Source organism: Pygoscelis adeliae, unplaced genomic scaffold, assembly GCF_000699105.1.
Source record: "Pygoscelis adeliae isolate BGI_AS28 unplaced genomic scaffold, ASM69910v1 Scaffold339, whole genome shotgun sequence".
NCBI classification, from domain to species: Eukaryota; Metazoa; Chordata; class Aves; order Sphenisciformes; family Spheniscidae; genus Pygoscelis; species Pygoscelis adeliae.
In genome coordinates this window covers 534010-554742 of record NW_008825544.1, presented here as the reverse complement: position 1 = coordinate 554742, position 20733 = coordinate 534010, and the positions used below count along the sequence as shown (strand labels likewise).

Sequence of the window (20733 nt, the reverse complement as noted above, 5' to 3'; positions counted from 1 at the left end):
CAGGTCTTGTGGCTGTTTGGGAGGCTTGTACCAGCCCTGTGACCATAAGCAGAGCTCACCCCATCACAGACCATACCAGGCCACCCAGTGTGCACCACTCACTCCGCATGTGAGCTGCAATTCCCTCATCTCCATGTAGGGTGTTGGAAGAATATCGAGTCTAGAGGGATGCTTTGTTTGTACGTCCCAGGCTGGCTGATTCCCAGGGCAACATTGTCTGTCATCCTAGAGTGCCTGGACACGTCACCCAAACTCTGCTCCTTGGAGAGGAGACAGAAAGGTTCATTCGGTGCCCTTTCCTACCCCTACCAATGCTGGGGTTCAGCCAGGTTGAGCAGTACCTTCTTCAGAGGTGCCACGAGGAAAGTCCCTTTGAAATCTTGGTGGGAGATCTATGTTTCTCAATCTCTTGTGTCCTCTCCTCTTGTGAGGTGGGACATCATGGAGCCTTTCCTGAGGAAGACTGGACAGGATGCTTGGGAGCCCAAGCATCTGATTTTTAACCAAGAGGCTGACCATGACCCTGCTGACCACAAAACAGGGAGACAACAGTGTCTGCATGCCCAGGTACAGGCTCTCATTTTTCATAAAGTGGTTGAAGGCGCATTAACAAGAGATCATTACTTCTGTCTGCAAATCCCTGTCTGTCAGGCACAGATCAGACTGGGAGACAGATGAGGCAAAATGTTCATCCATCCCGACCAGGCATGCCGCTCAGCTGGGACCTTTGTCCTAAGAAAAATCCATATCTAGCCTGTTTTCCAGCTGCTCCCATCCCCTGGATGCCAGGTTTCATGCCATGTAATGAAAAATCCTGGAGGCAGGCTCATCACTTCTGCTGTCAGTACACAAGCAGGAAGCATAGCCCAGAGAGGATCGCCATGGGGAGGAAGCATGGAAACCCCCTTGAAACTCATGTGTGCATCACATGAGATGATGTGCACGCAGCTCAGAGGGCAGCTCTGCCTGTGCCATATATCACTGGGAGCATGAGCGGTCTTTGTGGGCAGAGAGCTACAGATCAGTGTGCCCAGAGCAGTGCAAGGGGAGCGGGAAGGCATTGAGCTGAGCCACCTAGTCCATTCCTTGTCCACACACCAGAAATACCCTGATGTGCATCAGGAGGATGGGGAGTACAAGGACTGGCCATATCTCACAGACCCTGTCTGAGCCCATTGCTGGGAAGAGCAGGGGCAAGCTGTCAGGCTCTGCCATCCAACACAGGGGAGTTCATCCTGTGGAGCAAGGGGACCTGGTGACAGAGCTGGTGACACATGGCTCCATCAGCTCAGCTTCAGCAGGGCACCCATGGTACCTCCTGAATGCAGACACTTGCCACGCATCCCCAGATGAGGGCACTCCCAGACTAGCACATGAAGTGGGAACAGTTTTGCTCTGCAGCCTCCCAGCCCCAGAGCCTGGCCCTGGGATGACCTGGGCACCCCCACCACTATTGGCGCTCAGTGCTTGGGTCCCGACCTGCTGAGCTACAGGAAAGCTCCTGCCTGGGGAGAAATCACACAGGTCTGAACAAACAAGTTCACATCTCTATAGCCTATCAGCCCTCCAGCCCTCTCTATGCACATGCTCCAAACACATTACGCTTAGTCTCCAGCTTTTGGGGCTTCCATAGTCCCTACCCACATCCTGGTGGGCTTCCCAGCCAAGCCAAGCAGCTAAGACCACCCATCTCCTGATCTGCTGGCCCAGCACTGTGGGGAGAGATCCAGCAGGAACCAGTGGCCTGGGTCACCTTGCAGCTCAGACCTGTGAAACCACGAAGCCTTTTTGGGCTGAAGGATGGGGTCCAGCAGGACAGCTCTGACGCTGCTGCTCCATGCCACTCCAGGGACCTGCCTGGAGCTACAGAGCCATCGCAAAGGCACCTTGCACAGGGGTGGCTGGATAACAGGGCCTCGCTCAGCGAGCCTCGGGCCCCACAGTCACAGGTCCCTTGCCAGATACAGAGGCACACGCTGGACAGTGCTTGGGATGGCTGCAAGGATTTGGGGAGGCTCTGGGCTGTCCCAGAGCACTGGCAGGGCAGCTGCAGTGACAGGCAGGATGGAGAGTGGGCAGAGCAGGGTGGGCACAGGACCACGGCAGATCCAGGGGGTGGGCTGCAGCCCAAGACGCTGCTCTCTGCATCTCTGCCTCCCATGGCTTTCAAAGGGAAATAGGGATCTTCCTTCATTCTGGCAGCCTGCAAAATATTAGAGCTTAATTTTTCCCTGTCATTTCAGGAGCTGCCATCTTCCTCGTGTCTGTTAGCTGCTATGTTTCCTATGTGGCGGCTGCAAAAGTCCCATTAGCCCCCGCATAGCAATTTTCCACTCTCCAATACTTTTATAGGCTGGCAGCTCAGCTCTCTGAGAATTAGTAATAAGAAATACCCTCTTGCATAGTCCTAAAACTGCTGTTTCTAATAAAGAGCTGTTTTCAGCTGCATTCCTCTCATTGCTTTGATCTGGTACTGGCAGAAGCTGAAAACACCGCCAACAGCATGGAGAGCAGCCAGGAACGAGCCTATCGATCACGGTGAGTCAGAGCTTTCACAAACCTCCGCACCAAATACCTCCAGGCATGGCATTGTGGCCCTGGGCCTGAGGCCAGCATGAGAAACAGCGGCCGACCTCCGAGATGATGGATGCTGTGGGGCTGGGCTGGATGTCTGAGGACCCATCACTGGCTCACCCATCTCTAGGCTGTGGAGGGAGCGTGGGATACCTGTGAGCACAAGGTGGGAGCCAGGTGCATGCACACACCTGAGCATTGCAGCAGTGATGGAGGGACCTGGCTGGGCATCCTGCTGCACAGGCTTGGCTGGGGCTGGGCCCCTGCCCCTGGCCCCCGCTCTATCCTCCAGCATGACCCCATCCTGCTCAATGTGTAACGCCTGGCCAGGCAGACTGGAGCAGGGTGTAATCCAGACACACTCCACCCAGACCCTGAGCTGTGCACGGTGGTGGCAGGTCTCTGTTGGGGCATGCTGGGACCTCACCCACGCAGCAAGCATCACACCTTCTTGCTGTGGCTGTGCAGAACCCCACACTCTGCTCGCACCTCCGAGGTGAAGCAAAAAACCCCATCTCACATCCACTCAGAAACTTCAGATGATAAAATGCCATCTTGAAATGTCACAAGCCTTCTGCCTTTTTCCACTCTGCATGAACACTTCTGTTTCATACAGAATGGGGACATCTCAGCTGCTTCAACCACCCCCTGGGCCGGGGTGAGTCCCTGCTGCTGCTGAGTAACTCGTCTGAATCACCCACAGGGATCCCAGCATGATCACCCTGCCAAAAACTCAGAAAAGAGCTGTTTTTCTTTTGATCTTTAAAGACCTGGCAGGCTGTTATAAAAGCACTGGCTGCACCCCGGCATGAGCCCAGCATCCAACAATAAGGTGGCCATGGGAGCCAGTTTAGTCCCACCATGCTGGGCTAGTGCCTCCCAGCAAACAGCCCAGGTCTCGGCCAGTGCAGCACAGGCTGGACTGGCACGATGCACGCTCTTTGCTTGGCCTGGAGGACCTCAAGCTCAGGATGCGGCTCCTTCCGAGTCTAATGGCACAAACAACAGGGCAGCTTTGACGGATGCTCCTGTTGAATGGTTCCTTGCAAATGCCCTGTCACCACGCAATGACCTTCAGGAGTGGTGGTAGGGCTGGAGGCCCCATTGGCCCAGCTAGGGATGAGGCAGTCAGTCAAACAGGGCTCCACACGCCTAGGGTTTTGACTGTGACCTTGAGACACATTGGAGACTATGAAGCACAAAGGGGATGGACCAGGTGCCACAATGAACAATGGGAAAAGAGCAAGCCCTTGGCATGTCACCTCTGTTCACTCCTGGACAATGGCCCCAACCTCCTTGTCTTGCTGGCCAAACACTCTCATCACCAAGGGCAGTCCAAGACTGCTGCGGGATGCTCAGAGTTGTGTGGTCTACACCTTCAGAAATTTTCAAGGCCAGACTGGAAAAGACCTGATCAACCTCATCTGGCTTCAGGTTGCTGACCCTACTCTAAGCAGGAGGAGATTGCTCCCAAGGTTCCCTTCTAACCTTGACCTGCTGTGTGGGGACATGGCACTGCTTTTACTGAGCTTGCTGCCTGCAACCAGCATCCTGGCAGTAAGAACATGCCTGCCTTTCTGCACAGCTGCAGCACCGCACTGCTCCAAACCTCAGCTTGCAGTGAAAGTCTGCATCTACCGAACACCACCCGTGAGAAGACAGCTTGGCATTACCCATCTCCAGGTGAATGATGCACAGATGCGTGCTCCCTGGTACAGATGTAAAGTGGTTTTTAGGGCTTATCCCAGGCTGCAGCTGCGATACTGACCAGCTGCAAATGCTCACGTTGCTGAGACCGTTGCGTGGGCACACGTGTGGCCAAAGGAAACGCAGTGGTCCAGCTCTGAAAGAGCTCAGCGGTCCAACACAGAGCATAATGAACATCGTTTATGAGACCAGACCAACAGGATCAAGAGGTTAGGCTAGAAGAGAGACCAAAGGAAGATGCAGAGAGCTGTGGAGAGAAAGGGAATAAGCTGTTCCCTGGGGAATAGGACAGGAAATCACAACATGGAGAAGTGTGATCTGTCCTTGGGGAAACCGTTAGTGGAGAAAACCAGCCATTTGCGGGGAAAGAGCAGGGTCTCCACTCCCAGAGGTCTTGAAACAGAAGCAGGACACACATCTCAGGCACTTGTGAAGGAGATCAATCACCATGAGGTTCCTGTTCATCCGCTAGAAGGATGGCGTGGCTGTGGGGCCACAGAGGAGGAAAAGCAGATACATGGTTTTGGCTCCGTGAGCTTTGGCAGAGCAGTCACAACTATAGATCAAATGCCTCAAAAAGCTTCAAGTTAAAAAAAATAAGAATTGGGATGGTGGGAGGGAAGGTCAGCATGGAACATTTTGCTTCAGGATTTATGGATTGCAATGTTTTGGCTCCTGTGTTTGCCGCAAAACCTCAACTCCTCTGAAGTCTGCCTGATTTTAGCATGGGGGAATTCTTCTGGCTTGGCTTTTTGTTTGCTTTCTAAACACCTGAAAATTAAAAAGGCCATTTCATGTGACCCAAAATGATGGCAGATACCTGTGGCCCAAATTTTCATCTTATCAAAAAAAGAAAGTGAAACAAATTAAAGAAAATCAAACTCTTGTTTCAGCTGAGCTTGAGAGGAACTTTCTTGGCAGCAAACAGCGTGTGGGTAACGTGTATTCCTCTGAGCAGCTCTTGGGACCATCTCTCTCCTTTTTTTTAAAATTCAGCTCAATCTATTTAATACACCACATATCCTCACATCATCACTAAGAGAGATTTTGCTAATGAGATGCACAAAGCACAGCTGCCTGCTTTGAAGCAGAGACAAAGCTGTCCCAGCAGCATTGCTGCCTGAGAAGAGGACAATTCTTTGCCCTGGTTCGGGAGCACTCAAATGGGGCTGCCCCACAGCCCCACTCAGCTGCCAGAAAGCTGTGGCCGGTGTTGCTGCAGGTGTCCAGCTGAGTCAGCCATGGTGGCAGGGGAAGAGGAATGTTGGCAGCCTGGCAGAGGGAGGGCAGAGTCACCTCTGGGAGGTTGCACGGCTGGGGTGTCAGGGATGACTCATGGGGTTGGAAAGTGGTGCTGTGCAGCCCTGCTTTACCCAAAAGGCTCCCCAAGACTGGCAGTGCTGTCCCTTCTGTCCCCTCCACCAGATGCCTGGATGCTGGACACCAATTTCTCACCTGTTCCCAAATCTGGCTTAAATCTTGCCAGTCCAGGAGCCTGGATTTGTCCCCCAGAGCTGGAATCCACCAATCCCAGCCTACTGCAAAGCACTAGGGGAGAGGGTTTCCCCTTGCCTCCATGGCTACAGGCACAGCCTCATAAACACATCCCAGATAGACAACCGCAGGGCAGGGCTCCTCAGAAGTAAATTGTCCCAGTGGTGGTAGAAGGAATAGTAAAACTATCCAGCAGCTGCTGAAGAACCAACATTTTCCCACATGACAGCAACACACAGACCAGCTGCGGGTGCAATTTTCTCCCAGGGAAACCCCAAGTTTTCCTAGCGCCTTTCCCAGATGCTGCTCAGGCAGGGCAGCATTGGTTCTGTAACACAGAAAGAATAAGCACAGAAGCCAGTTTTCCATAATAAATTAGTGTTATTTTAAAAACAGCTCCAGCGCACAATCAGTATTTCCAGACAAGTAAAAAAAAATAAAAAATCTCCTCTTTCATTAAAGAGGTTTTTATATATATGAGTATATACATAAATTTGCATTAGTATATATACTGTACACACACATATACACACATGTAGATGGATAAAAAGATAAAAGTTTTGGGGCTTCAACTTGGGTATGTATTCCTTATGCTTTGGTTCAAGAGCACCAAAGCCACAAAGGGAAGCTCTGAAGATACATGTCTAACCATCCATGGCAGCCGTGGCTGGAGTGTGCCTGTGCCTGTCCCAATGGGAGCCTGCCCCAGTCCTGTCCCCAGCAAGGCACAGGCAGGTCCGAGCAGGCAGCCATTGTGGCTGGGGCAGCTCTGGGCAGCACCTTGAGCTCTGCTTGATGCTGTGATCTGGGTCCCGGGAGCTCCCGGCATGCCCTCGCCTGCCTGTTATGGCTCACCGTCAGCTGGGGGACGCAGCTCATAGCCAGAGAAGGCAGCTGCCTGCAGGATGTCAGGGGGCAATTGGGGCAGCTGGCAGGGGCTGGGGAGGGGGATGCCCAATGCTGCCTGCTCCAAGTCACCCTGCTGAATGGTGCTGTCACCCAGCTCTGGCTCAGTCCCACGGCCATGCAGGGGCTGGAGATCATGCATGAGCTGCCTTCCATCCTTCTCCTCGCTAGCTGGCAGCTTCACAGAGCTGAGCGGTACCCAGTGCCCTGCCATGCCAAGGCTCTCCCGCAGGTCGTCTTCTTCCTGGCTGAAGCTCCTGCCCGGTGTGGGCAGAGGAAGGCAGCTGCCTGCTCCTAGGGCTGGGCACTGGCATTTAGAATAAAGCTGGAGGTGCAGGGAGAGCCATGTCTCGGATGTCCGGTAGTCCCCGTCACCTGAGTAGCTGTCTCTAGTCAGTCCCACTGGCACCAGCTGCTCCAGCACATCATCCCCATCATGCACCTCCCCAACCTCCTCCAGCTGCGATGAGACCCAGGAGCCCAAGGCATGCCCCAGCTGGCTGTGGGTGCAGGGTGGGTCCCTTCCCTCGTGGCAGTCTGGCCCAAACCCGTTGGCACAGTAGCCACTCATGTCCTGGGAAAGGCTTTCTCTGAGGAGCAGCTGGACTGCAGGTGTTGTCTGCTCAGCTGCAGGTGGCCCGTGGGAGGGGAGAATGGTCGGCAGGAGCAGGGCAAGCGAGTCCTCCTTGAGCTCAAGGGTGGGCACCCTGATGGTCACACTCAGCTCCCCGTTCAGGAGAGCCTGCAGGGAAACAAGTAGTGAAGTGGTCAGCCTCAGCTTGCTGAAACCTCCTCCAGCCTGGGGATGATCAACCACGCACCCCAGGGAAGGGAATGGTCCTGTACAGCCCGTCTGCCATGCTCATACGCAGGAGAAACACAGGCAGGGCTCTGCTCACTACAGCATGGGGGGTCTGGTGCTGGGGGACAGTCACAGCAGCTATTGCGCTGCTGCTTTTCAAGCTATGCCCCAGCTGTCAGAGGCTGATGGAAGAGCTCTCACCTGCTCAGAGACGCAAGCAATCCCCACGCAGAAGCCAAGAAGAATAGCAAAGCAAAGGGCGCTGGCACTGAGCTGGGCCAGGGCAAGCGGAGCAGCCTGCCACCTCCTCTCCACACTGGCATAGGGGACTTCTTTAGCTTAGCAAGTTGGTTTTGCCCCCAGAGTGCTCAAAGGGCTGCTCAGCCCAGGCTGCTGCCACTCCCAGCATTGGGAAACTGGGATGCAGGGGGAACTGGCACTCGGGGAGAAAGACTGTCCTGGTGACTGTTTTGGACATGTTTTGGATCAGCTCAGCAGGGCTGCAGCCCTGGGAGCCTCTCTGAGCCTTGGCGCTGCATTTGTCCCAAGGGCAGACCAGTGAGGGACTGCATCTCAGCCAGGCCAGAGTGTCCCAGGATAGCAGCCCCACTGTTTGCTTCTTTTCCCCTCTTTCTCCCATTCAAGCTGTTGTAGATGGACATGCAGCCAAGCAAAAGCCAACTGCCTAAAGCAGGAGGCTCCTAACATCGAGGGCCATGCTCGCAGGCTACGTGCTGCCCCAGACACCATCCTCCAGTGTGACCTATGGCTGATTGATGCATCCCACCAGTATCTTCTCCCACGCAGCAAGGCCTGGGGGTGCAGTGGGTCGGACAGTGGGGGAGGCACCTGGGCACCAAGATGGGTTTGATGGTGCAAGAGGTGGAGGGAAGGAGGTGCTGAGCCCCCTGCAAATGCAGGGAACCCCGGCTCAGCTGCAGCACATGCAGGGCGGAGACTGGAGGAGGATTGTTCACTCACAAGCGTTTTCGGGAGGTGTGTCTCCGAGGGGCTGGGGAAGATGTGCAGCTTGATGAAGCAGAGCCCGGCCACGCTCAGCAGCAGGAAGACGCCACTCAGCACAGCAAGGAGGACCCAGGGAAAGCCTGCCAGGAGGTCACAACAGGCTGAGGGGTGGAAGGACCCCAGTTGGCATCCCCCCCAGCCCACCCTACGCCAGTGCTTCCCCAGAGCCCCCGCAGCAGGCTGAGGTGTTCAAGGAGGAGATGCAGGGCAAGCCCAAGGCGGATGGTGAGAGAGCATCTCCCCGAGAAAGGTCCCCACAGGGCGTTACTGGGCCACCAACCCTGACCAGAATGGCTGGGTGGTGAGTGACCCGCACCTCCACATGTGTCCATGCTGCAAGCAGGACCTGAGATGCAACTGCAGCAGCTGAACTGGTGAGAGAGCTCCCACCTGTGGGCCCTGCCGGTGTCACCATGCACTGCTCGGCCTCCCAACTCTGCTCCCTGGCCATGCCCACAGCTGCTGTCCGGATGCAGTACTGCGTGCTGGGCTTCAGGTACCAGAAGGTGCATGGTGCTTCCTCCCCACTCCGTTTGCAGGACACCTGGAAGCAGAGGGGACGTGTGGCCAAGGTGGCTGGAGGTGGGGTCTGTGCACTGCTCCACTCACCAGCGCAGCCTCGACACCCTACTTGCCCCATGGTGTGGAGCACAGACCCTCCCTCCCTGCTCCCCAGCACTTGTTTCTTCACCCCAGGAGGCGTTCAGGTCCCAGAGCATCTCATTAAACACCTACTGCATGCTTTCATCTGAACAGAAATTATTACAGGTTTTTCTTATTCATGCAGTCTAGAAGAGGAAAGGGATCTCCTGCCACCCCCAGGTTGCAAGCCCCAAATTAGGAATGCAAAGCATCTCATGCCCGCTTGCACTGTTGGGTCTGGGCAGCTCTACGGCCACAGGCACTACCACACCAATGCAACCGGACACGGGCATCTTTGCTGCACCAGGAAAGCTTCTACAAGTCCTGTGCCCTCTGAGCCTTGCCCACCCCGCCACGTACTTGCTGGACAAGCACGTCCCCTTCGTACAGACTCAGCCAGTACCACAGCTTCAGCAGCACTTGGTCGACCGGCTTGTAAGAGCCAGTTTTGCTTCGGTAGGGAGTGAGTGGCATGATGATATTTATGCTGAGGATGTGACCCTGGAGCAGCCAGGACAACCTGGGGGGGCCCACAATTGCTGTAGGGAGGGAAAAAAAAAAGGAGGAGGAAAATTAAGGCCTTCAAAACAGAAGGCAGGCATTTTGGTTCTCTAGAAATGATGTTTTTCTGTTGGACATCCCACTCCCAGCACACAGAAACTTCCTCAGGTCTAGCCTGATGGCACTTTGCGCTATGAAACCAGCTCTAGAAACAGCAGCTACTGCATCTTTGTGACGGCCAGCGCTGCTTCTGCCTCCTCCAGTCACACCAACACAGGCCAGGACAGACCTGCTAGCACCTCCGGCTCCCTGCTGCTGAGCACTTCATCTCTGAGCCATCAGATGATGGTCTAGAGGCTTGCTGCAGAGTGCAGCAATTGCTCTTTTAGCTAAGTGCATCTATTTCCATGCCAGCTGGATGCAGAGAGAATGAAAAAGGGAACCCAAACAGCCAATGTACATCCCATTGTAGCCGCTTGCACATTCAGTTCATTGCGACAACCCCCTATGAGGTGGGTTAGGGGAAGGTCCTGAAGTTTTTCCTTCTTCTAAAAGACAGCTAGGCTTTTTGGACAGGACAGCCAGTCTATGACTGAGAATAGGCACGTGCCCGCACCTCGCAAACACAGCAGCCAGGGCAAAGGCAATACTGGAGGGGCTACTCCTGCTTTCACCAGCCTGTGCCAGCTTTACCTTGCTGGAACAAGAATGTCCTCACCCAGCATCTCCCAGACCCACAGCAGGGATGAACAGGGGATGCTTTTAAAAGGCAAGCCTGGAGGGGTATCCTCTTTCCTACCCCATCTCGCTGCGTTCCCCAGATACCCAAATTCTCACAGTGCTGTGGTGGCCTGGGGCCTCCCATCCATGGTCCTTACCTCATTGTGTCTCCTCCTCTGTCCCCTTGCTCTTCACCCAGCCCTTCTCCAGTAGGTCTGCTCACATCCCTTTCCTCCGGTCGGGGCTTTTGGCACTTTTCCTACCAGTATCTTCATGAGACTTCCCACCGTATCCCACCAGACCTCTCCAAGGACCCCTCTCCCCCTCGGCCCCCCGGGAAGAGCAGGAGCCTGGCTGAAGGAGCTCCCTGGTCCTTACTGTCTCTGTATGGCTGCAGCTCGCTGGAATAGGCCCACTCGGACAGCTCGCCTCCGGCCACCGCTCTCACCCTTGCCCAGTAGATATCGTGGATCTTGTCAAAATACAGCTCACACACCGAGGAGGAGCCAGTGCTGTTCCCCCAGCAGGCATCTGCCTTGGTCCAGTGAGAGGTTCTGCCCATAGAGAAAATGCAGGGTTTTCTCCTTTTTGGCACCTTCCTAGCCAAAAAGGAAGGCTGCCTAGCTATCGCCACCCTGTCTGAGTGGAAAGTGTGGGAGAGCACAGATATCGGCCAACAGCATCCTGGGCTGCATTAGGAAGAGTATTGCCAGCAAGTCAAGTCCCCTCTCATCGGCACTGGTGGGATGGCACCTGGAGTGCCGTGCCCTGACCTGTGCTCTCCGCTACAAGAAAAAACACGTCCATGCCAGAGAGAGCCCACTGAAGGGCCAAAAAGATGACCAAGGGGTTGAGGCCTCTGTGGTATGAGGGAGGCTGAGTGACTGGGGACTGCTTAGCCTCAAAAGAAGGTGGCTTAGGGTGGGGGGTCTTATCAACGTGATGGAGTAAAGAAGATGGAAACTTCTTCTCAGCGGTGCCCAATGAAAGGACAAGAGGCAGCAGGCACAGGCTGAAATACAGGAAATTCCATTTAAGCATAAGGAAAAAAAAACCCCAAAACCCAAAAGCAACCGCCTTTTTTCTTTTTTTTACTGGGAGTGTGATCAGGAAAGGGAACAGGTTGCCCAGGCAGGCTGTGGAGTCTCCATCCCTAAAAGGCGGTCAAAACCCAACAGGACACAGTCCTGAGCTGACCTGGCTCAGCTGCCTGAGCAGGGGTTGGATGAGCTGATCTCCAGAGTTCCCTGCCAGCTCCACTATTCTGTTACTCTATGATATTTACTGCCAGATAATGACCCTCTGGCTACTGGGGGTCCCCAACAGCCAGGGTGCAGGGGGGACGAGGCACCTCTGCCCCCTCCTCCCTGCCGCCCCACCTACCGTGTCCTCCACTCCACCTGGTATGAGTCACTGCTGGGTGAGCCAGGGTCCGGCTCCCACCGCAGGCGGACGTGAAAGTTTTGTGCCTCCAGCCTCACATTCTGCGGAGGCAACGGCGTGCCTGAGGAGGGGTGGGAAGCAGAGGAGGGTCAGGCAGTATCACTCTGTTCTGCAGGGGCCCGCTCCTTGGCCACTCACTGCTTGGCCATGCTGCACAGGTCTCCCCAGTTTGCATAGGTATCATGGGGCCTCCCCCCGCTCCACAACCCCCAGCTTCAGTCCCGCATAGGCAAACACTGACTCCCTGCCAGGCTCAGGCAAGCGCTGGCTGCCAGCATGGCGCTCAGCATCCACATCCCATGAATCTCTTGCACATCCTGAAGCACCCTATCTGCACGAAAGGCACCAACACCCTAACGTGGTTGCTGGTGACCCTGGGGTTTTCTTTCCCATCACACCTTGAAGACCACTTGGTCTCCTCCTCCCTGCAGGTACCTTCTGTAGGTCTGAGAGTTATCCCCGTGCTTCTCCCCCCACTGCAGCCAGGGCCACCCCCCCGAGTCTGCCGCGGCAGCTCCGGAGCCAGACTTACCCTGGAGCAGGGTGCAGCTGGCCAGGGACAGAAGCAGGCTCAGGGCAGGGCTCATCCCGATGCACCCTGTCTATCTGCTCCCAGCACTACGCTGTCACGCTGGGTGCCATGGCGAAAGGATGGGCGTGCTGGAGCTGTTCTGCCACCCACAAACACAACGGGCAGCCGGAACCTGGGATTAGAGAAAATACTCTTTTTACCAAAGCTGTGGCCAGCAACACCTGCTGCAGGCATGCCTTGCACACAGAGGTTGCGTGCCCAGCCGTGGCATGGAGGTGCCTGCTGCAGAGTGGTGGGAGACCCCCTGCTGCCTTCCAGGATGGGGTAAAGCAGCAGTAGGGCAGGTGCCCTCAGAGCTGCGGTGGCAAGCAGGCCGCCGGGGACAGCGGGCAGCTGCCACGCTCTGCCACAGCACTGTGCATGTGCTGCAGGGACCTTCTGCTGTACCCACCTCTAGCTGGTTCCCCGTGGCGTTTGGTCCCTCCCTAAAGGCAGCAAGAAGTCACGCTGCCGGTGTCACTGGGACGTGGGTCTGAGAAAGCTCCCAGGCTGATGCTCACACCGTTCTGGTGGTGACTCAGCCTTGCTCCAGGCATGACTCACACTGGCGCAACCGGTGATACTGCTGCCCGCCGACACTCCCAGCCCTCCTGCAGCCTCCGTGGGATGGGGAGGGTGCCATGCATGCTGGCACCTGGCCAGTTGAAACGGGGCACCCCAAGGCACCCCCTTGGGGTGCTGTGCCCTGAGTAGAGACCTCAGTCCGTGTGAGCCACAGCGGAGGCTGGTCCTGCCAGGCACCTGCGTCACAGCCCTGCACAGCCCTGGGGGGACGCTGCCCCACTTCCTCCTCCCTCTCTCCGAAACCTGGCCAGTAGCTCCTTACCTTGGCCTTGCCCCAGCACTCAGCTCCTGGGGAATTTTTTTTCCCCTGCTTTTTCCGGCTATGAAGGTAACCTTGCTCTCTGGGGAGAGATGTGCAAGGGCTTTGAGGCCACCGATGCCAGCCTCCCAGTTGTGGGGACGTGTCCCCCAGCAAAGGCGGGGAGCCTGGGGCCACCTCCAGAGGCAGATGGGTGTGAGCATCTCCCTGGCCAGACTGGACATCCGTAGGGCTGGCTTACTCCCACCTGTTGCCTCTTGCTCTTCCCATTTTATACTGACTCTGCATTAACATTATGAGCGCAACCACCTTGGCAGGTGTGTATAAAATGCTTTCCCCATGTTTTCCACCCCTTGCAAGCATTCAGAGTTGGAAACAAGGAGGAGCAGCCAGCAAGTGGGGATGGGCAGCTGCAAACCATGGGCAAGGGCTGCTAGCCCCGAGACAAGACCTCCGAAATGCCAGAGCCGAAGCGCAGGCAGTGGGTTTACGGTTTCCCCCTGCCCTGACACTAGCATGAGCGCTCCCGGCTTTGCAGCAGGCCCCCGGCAAAGGCAGCAGTTGTTTCTCCCTGGAGGAAGAAGGGGCCCCTGGGACTGTTCCTGGGACTTGTGGAGGTGCAGAGCACAAGTCAGCTCCCCGGGGAGACCCCAGGACCCAGCTGCCTGTGCGGGCAGGGACAGCGGCTCCTGCCCCAGGAGGAGGCAGCATGCTGGGGGCCAGCACTTTCACAGCAGTGAGGGTGGCTGCAGGTTGGTCCCTGCCAGCTCCCTGCTAACCCCAGCACACCTGGTCCCTGTCCGCCTTGGCCAGAGGGAAAAACCCAGCACCCCTCCCCATGTTGTGGTTTCCCCGTCGGTTGAGACCACAGAGATGTAACCCCCCCTCCTCCGCCCGCATCCCCCATTGCCCTGAAGCATCAGCGATCCCCCCTACCTTGGGCCACGCAGTTGCTCATCTGGTCCCTGCGGTAACAGGAACCCGCTGGAGCAAACACAGTGGCACCGTCCACGCCCACAACGCTCTGCTAAACACAACCGTCTTCAGCTCAGCAATCCCCTCTTAGGCTCCGAGAGTGATCGCTGGAAGCATCGTCAGGGTCTGTCCAGCTCCCAGGCTCCCTCCGGACGGGGGACAGGCCCATGTCCTCTGTGCCATCACACTGGGAGGCTGTGGGAGACGTCCCATGGCATGGCACGTGATTTGGCTTTGGTAGTTCATGCCCTTTTTCCTGCGTCAGGGTTTCTTTTCTTTCTTCCTTCCTTGTTGACAGTGTCTCATCTGGCTGCAGGCTCCCCAGGCTGGCAGCCCTTGGCCGGCTCAGCAGTGCCCCCTGCAAGCGAGTGGCAAGATGCAGCTTGCCCCCAGCACCCTGGCTGCACCCAGCCTTAGCATCCAGTGCCCATGTTCCCCCTTGCAGGGACCATTGATGGCTTGGGGACAGAAGACAGCAGCACATGGATCAGGCAAGGACCAAGGGCAACACGTGGCAGGAGACACAAGCCAGGACGTCCCCGCAAAGCCAGTGCTGGGGGGAGGTTGTTTCCTTGCCAACATCAGCGCTGCAGGCTGGGTGTGCAGACCTGGGACCCCGCACTCTGCTTAGCCCTAGAGACCCCAAGGAACCTGCACATGGCTCAGCATCGCCCTACGAGCCCCAAGCCTTTGGTAGCCCATCGGGGAGAGAAAGCAGCAGAGCTTATACTTTCTGAGAGCGTAACGCTGTGCAACCACTACAAGGCTAACAGAGCCATTGACCACGGCACCGCCAGAGCTCGCCGGCACCCTTCAGCTCTGCCAGGAGCCGAGCAGACACTGCAAGTCCAGGCATTTTAAAGAGCCCAGCAGCGGCCGAGTTCCAACCTTGGGGCAGACACCAGCACCTTCACTGCTGTCCCTGCACTGCGCCCACAACCGGGGGGCAGTGTTCAGCAGCCTCCATGCATCCCACAGCACGAGTGGAGACAGAACTGGTCCAACAGCTGCCGGGAACAAGGACACACAGCTGGCAGCAAACTGGACAGACTCTTTTTAATACCATCCTCACTGAGAACATCTTATGCTTGTTGCCCGCCCCAGGAACAGCCAGCTGCCCATGTTTCTGCCTGTGTCTGCTCATGGGGGCAGAGAGGCTGGGCAGCTCGGGAGGGCAGGTGGCAGGGAACGCCAATCAGGCTGGGTGATCCCCCCGGGGCAGAAGGGGAAGAAGACAGAGGCACGACATGCTTTAGCTGTCTCAGCAAATGGAGAGGAGCATTTAAAGAGGTCTTTCAGTGCTGTCAAAAGCTCACAAGAGCAAAAGCTCCTTCTTCCTTGCCCACCAGCTCTGCACCGGGCAGAGCCCAGCACCATCCATCCCACAAAGCACTGCCAGTGAGATGAGTGTACGGCTGCCTCCAGCACCGTACCAGGAGCCTACCAGCTCCTCTCCCTCAGCCCCTCTCCCTTTTCAGTTAGAGGGTGGGGGAAAACCCCATGGCAGCTCAGGGAGGCTGCAGGGGCTGGCAAGCCTGCGGTGCAGCAGGTGCAGTCCCAGCCCCGCGGGCAGAGTAAGGCCAAGGAGGATGGATGCACCCAGGGGGCCCTGAGGGTGGTGCTGGGCAGTTGTCCCCGAGCAGTCTGGCAGCACCTCCTCTCCCCAGCCTTCACCCAGCGTCTTCAAAGCAGAGAGGGCGGCCATATCCATGCCCAGGAGAAGATAGGTGCCTGCCACAGGCGGGATGCAGGCAGCCTGCTGCCAGCCCACAGCACCGGGGCTCCCAAGGGGCCACAGGGAGGGCAGGTCTCTCCCCTGGCAGAGGGTGCTGCAGGGAGGAGATGACTCCAGCGGCAACAGCCTGGCTTCCCCAGGGGTTGGGGGCACCGCCGGCTGCTCCCAGGATGGCGTAAGGTGGGGTGTGGAGGGAGCAAGTAGTGCCATGATGGGACTTAAAGATTTAAGGTGGTGCCTCACTGGGCACCACCGCCTCCCGTCCCTGCCTCCCCGCAGTGCCAGGAGCCCAGGCTAAACTTTCCCAGGTAAAATCCACCCTCCAAAGGCCTGCTCCAGATACCGGGCCACCGCCAGCGTCAGGTGGTCGTTGTAGGAGGCTGCCACTAGCTGGATGCCCAGCGGCAGGCCCTCGCTGCTCAGGCCCAGCGGGCACTGCGTCACTGGCAAGCCCAGGACGTTGAAGATAGCTGGAAGAGAGAAGGTTGCATCAGAGCAAGCACAGCAACCGGGATAAATCACTGCCTGGCTCTCCCACACCAGGTAGGTAGCTGCCACCAGGCATGGCACCGGGCTCCTGGGAGCTGGTCCTTGCCAGAGCGGTGCAGTCAAGGCAGGCAGTGCAGAGACATGACAACAAGGGGACATTGCTGGCCAGAGGTTCCCAGCACCCACATGACATGTGCAAATTGCACCCATGATGACACACTTATGTGGCACTTGCTGTGGCGTGCCAAGATCTGCTTTGGGACATTCCTGCCCCAGACACCATCCCTCCACTAGTCCAAAGCCAGATAGGCATCGCAACGTGGCACTGGCATCAAGGAGCTCAAGCCGTGGGAGAGCCCCAAACTGTACCCCAAGTGACGCAGCAGCTCTCGGGTGCCTGCTAAACCACAATGCCAGCTGTAACAGCGTGAGCGCATCCCTCTGGGGCAGGGTGCCCCCCCATCCCCTCCGCAAGATCAAACCTGCCCCGCTGCAGACAGCAGGTACAAATGCCAGTTTTAAAGCATGACCATAATCCTTGTCCCATGTTCTGGAGCAGCGAGACACCCCTCTGCGCTGCAAAGCCCACTGTCAGTGATGGAAATACTCTGGGTAAAATATCCTGGCTCCCAGCCTGCACTGCTGCAGCAAGAGAGGGCATGCCTGTGACCCCTGCCTGTACCCCGGCAGAGAAGTCAGAGTTGCTCACCTGTGTAGGCAAAGTTGAAGGGCATGCATATGGGGGAGTGGTGCCTGGGAGCTATGGTGGGGTGGGAGGGGTAGAGGAGCACCCCATCCGGCCCCAGCAGGGCCTCCATCTCCTCCTGCAGGCTCTTCCCCATGCTCACTAGCTTGGCATTCCCACCAGGGTTGAGTTTCATCAGCTTCTCCGTCAGCCCCAGAGCTGCAGGCCAAGGGCACAAACAGAAATAGAGAGCGAGCAAGAGGACCGTGGGTTAAGCAGGCTAGAAAGTGCATTGCCCGGCCACACGCAGCATCCCCCAGCTCCTAGTGGGGACCCCAAGTCCCCCTCCCTGCTGGCACACCGGCTCCCGGAGTGGATTGTCCCCTGCACGTGGCATGGCTCTGCAGGCAGTATCTCCCCAGCTTTGCCAAGGGAAAGGCTTTCAGCCTGCCCATCATTTCAAGGAGTTTTTCCAGCCACTGGCATTGAGCAGAGCTGGCGGAACGACCTCAGCACTCATCAGACAGCAGCATGACAGCACTAATTAGGGTTCTCTGGTATCTGCTGCTAAGAAATGAGATAGGTGCAGACCCCTGACTGGCTCTCTCTAAGCCCCAGCAGTTCTGGCCAGGGCTCACAGCAGGAGCAAACCCTGCCTGCAGCTCCATTGTCCTCACTTCTTCTCCCAGGATATCCAATCCCAGTTATCAAAGATCCAGCCAACTCCCCCTTGAGCATGCGTTTGACTTGAAGATACTGAGTGTCATTACAAAAAACTAGCCTGAAGCTTGCTCTGTGCAAACTCTGGAGTCCCTTCACGGGGCACTGGAAGGGCACTATTTTCATTTAACAACTTGCCCGCTCCACCACCACCTCCGCACACCTCGGGGCTCCTCCTGGCCTTACCGATAGCTGGGAGAGTGTGGGAAGACATCCCTATGAGCCACTTCATCAGCTCCCACAGCGGCCACACCGGCTTCCCATGATCCCCCAGCAGGTCCGTGAATAGCTGTGCCTCCTGTAACACACACACACACGCTCCCTCCATCAGCACCGTCAGCTAGTGCGCGATGAGGAAGAACAGGCTGACAAACAACAGCAAAATCTCTGGCTGCTCAATTATCCCAACACAAGCTGTTCCCATTTTCAGACAAGAGATGCCCATCAGGAGTGTTACACAGCTCTAGCACAGATCCAGAGCAGCAGCAGGAGCATCTCTCCCTGCCAGAGACAGCAAGGGGACCTCACTCTGCAGAGGGAGAGCCCTCCAAAGCAGCATCTTTCAGTACCCCTCCTCTGACAAGATGCAAGGGATGATGCTCTGGATAATGACTCCTGGAGGCATTTACTGCTGTTATATGGCTGTGGGATCAGGAAAAAGGAGGCAGAGGTGGCCAGGCATATCCTCCTTAGCAAGGTGGGGTTGGTTTATTTTTCACTGCTGCCTGTGTGGCAGAATGCACGAGGTATAATATTCCTGAGAGTTTATTTTTGCTACAAAATACTTCTGTGCATGCACAGAGCATGGCGCAGTGGCTACAATTCAAGGAAAAAATAACACATGCAGGCCTGCTGCTGAAAAGCTGCTAATCCACTGCCTCAGTCCTGGCATCCTAATGGGCATTAATCCCAACTTACAACGCCAGGAGACACAGTACGGGAGGTAAGAGCGAGGCAGGACGCTACTTGCTTGGCTGACTTACCAACTTGCACAGAAAACGTCAACATGCTAAAATGGCCTCTCCCTCCCTAAACCATGTTGCTCCTCAGCTGTGAGCCACATTGTCATCTCATGGGAAAGCAAGGGAGAAGGGGCTGTGTAGCTTTGGAAAGAGATGAAAGGAGGACTGGGGGGACAAACGGAGTAGAGAAAGCCCCCAGGCAGGTCTGGGAAGCCTACAGCTCTCTGTGGCTGGCCCCAAACAGCCGATTCTTCCCTGCTGCTGCCGAATTTGTGCCTTTGCCAGCTTGGTCTGACACACCTGCCCATCGCTGTCCTTGGACGACATCATGGCTGACCAGATCTGGAAAGAATACTTCATCTTGTGGATTGCCACACGCCGAACTTGGACCCCCAGCTTGCCTTCGAGGTGTTCCACCACCTAAGGGGAAGAGCAGGAAGGGTTTGTTTCCATGAGGATGTGATATGCTGCAGTTAGTCCGTGGAAACTAGGGACAGGAGAGAGCCCAGGAGCAGCTTCTCTTTCCTGCCAGGCAGGAAATCCTGCAGCTCCTGCCCGCTCCCCTCCGCCCTGAGCAGTGGGACCTCCTCCATCCGATAACAACCTTGGAGCTCCCCAAACAGCCCTCCACGCCACTCCCAGTGATGCTCCAGAAAAGCACCAAGAGCAGCACAGAATACTTCATTGAAAAACAAAAAAATTTCCTTTGCTTGACTAAATGCCAGGCAGCAACCCTGGGAAGACCGCAAACACACAGCTATCCCTTCGCTGTGTGATGTGCCCCCAGAAGGTCTCCATAACATGGACAAGAGATGTTAAGAAAGCAAAATACAGCTATTGCAATGGAGATTGGGCCAAAAAACTTTGGACACCCCGGTGCACTCCAACAAACAGGTGCTGCTGGCAAGGGCATTGGCAGCCACTCACAAGATTTTCCCCTTGTTTCTTCTTTAACACAGAAGAAGAAAAAGATCTTTCCACTTTTTTTCCACTGGAAGCACAGGACTGGGACTCAAGGCTGCCTCCGCAGTGCTGCAGCCTGCAGCCCTCCATCCCACCAGCCCCTGCAGGAGCCACACACAGAGCAGCTCACCTCGCCTCCAAGGGACTCCTCGGACTGGTCTCCCCAGGTTTTATCTCCAGGCTCACCCCAGTGAGAGCCAACCTCCGTTCCTTCCTACCTTCTTTTGGGCCTGCAAGATCTCCTTGTCCACAGGCGACACAAAAATGGACCCGCCGTCATGATCCATGCAGTGAAATTTTATTTTCTCCAGCGACACCTTTTCATTCAGCTTCAGCCTGGAAAAGGAACGGTGCTTTGCTCACAAATCCACCCCTGGTTCCTCCCCAGCTGCCAGACCCGCTCACACACTTGTTAATGCATCCTCAGGACACCTGATACATCCTCAGGACACCCTGCTCTACCCATCAGGGTGGGAAGGAGAGTCCCTGAAGACACACAGACACCTGCTGCTCACCCACCCCGTCAGTCTCAGCTACTTCTGCATATTTGTTGCTGTTAGGAAAATCCTCATCTCTCAAGATGCACCTTGTAATTACAGACCCTGGCCACGACCAAGGTTGGGATTGCACCGCAAGACCCGTGGAGAAACAAAAGTGGTAATGGAGAAAGCAACCGCATGCAGGTCGCAGCAAGAAGCAGGACCTGCCCGGTCTGTCCTATCTCCGCTCTGCTCCTTACTGGTATATGCACATAAAAGGCTGCTTGGTCACATGGACCGATGAAAAGACCAAACGGGGCCATGGTGTGGGATGGAAAACCCATTATTCGGCAACAGGAAAAAGCACACGTAAAACCCAAAACAAAGGCCAGCCCCAGGAGGGAAGGGTTGTGCTGGATGGTGCTGGCTGGAGCAGCTCACAGGCAAAGTCTTCCTGTGAAGAGGACCTGGCTGACCACAGCTGCCTTCTCCCCA

The 20733-nt window shown here is 56.2% G+C and overlaps 2 protein-coding genes across 2 annotated transcripts in view; both read right to left on the bottom strand.

The window, feature by feature from the left end:
- Window positions 1-6619: 6619 nt before the first annotated feature.
- On the bottom strand, window positions 6620-8960 carry LOC103923620. Its single transcript, XM_009332006.1, has 3 exons — window positions 8900-8960; window positions 8465-8589; window positions 6620-7423 (listed from the first exon to the last, which is right to left on the bottom strand). Exons 1-3 carry the CDS (start codon window positions 8958-8960, stop codon window positions 6620-6622), a joined length of 990 nt encoding a protein of 329 aa, XP_009330281.1.
- A 7258-nt stretch (window positions 8961-16218) lies between these two features.
- The window catches only part of FAAH2 (fatty acid amide hydrolase 2), a gene marked incomplete at its 5' end in the record, with an annotated part of 7134 nt that continues 2619 nt past the window's right edge, over window positions 16219-20733 (bottom strand). The window contains 5 exons of the mRNA XM_009332005.1: window positions 16219-16410; window positions 17139-17333; window positions 18021-18132; window positions 19097-19216; window positions 19978-20095. Coding sequence (XP_009330280.1) covers window positions 16235-16410; window positions 17139-17333; window positions 18021-18132; window positions 19097-19216; window positions 19978-20095 — 721 coding nt within the window. The remainder of the gene's footprint in view (window positions 16411-17138; window positions 17334-18020; window positions 18133-19096; window positions 19217-19977; window positions 20096-20733) is intronic.

Coding starts and splice junctions, on each gene's coding strand:
- LOC103923620 (XM_009332006.1), bottom strand. CDS start 8,960: ATGGCCAGGGAGCAGAGTTGGGAGGCCGAGCAGTGCATGGTGACACCG. Junction 8,590..8,899: donor GACACCGGCAGGGCCCACAG/GTGGGAGCTCTC, acceptor ACCTCCTGGCAG/GCTTTCCCTGGGTCCTCCTT. Junction 7,424..8,464: donor CACACCTCCCGAAAACGCTT/GTGAGTGAACAA, acceptor GTTTCCCTGCAG/GCTCTCCTGAACGGGGAGCT.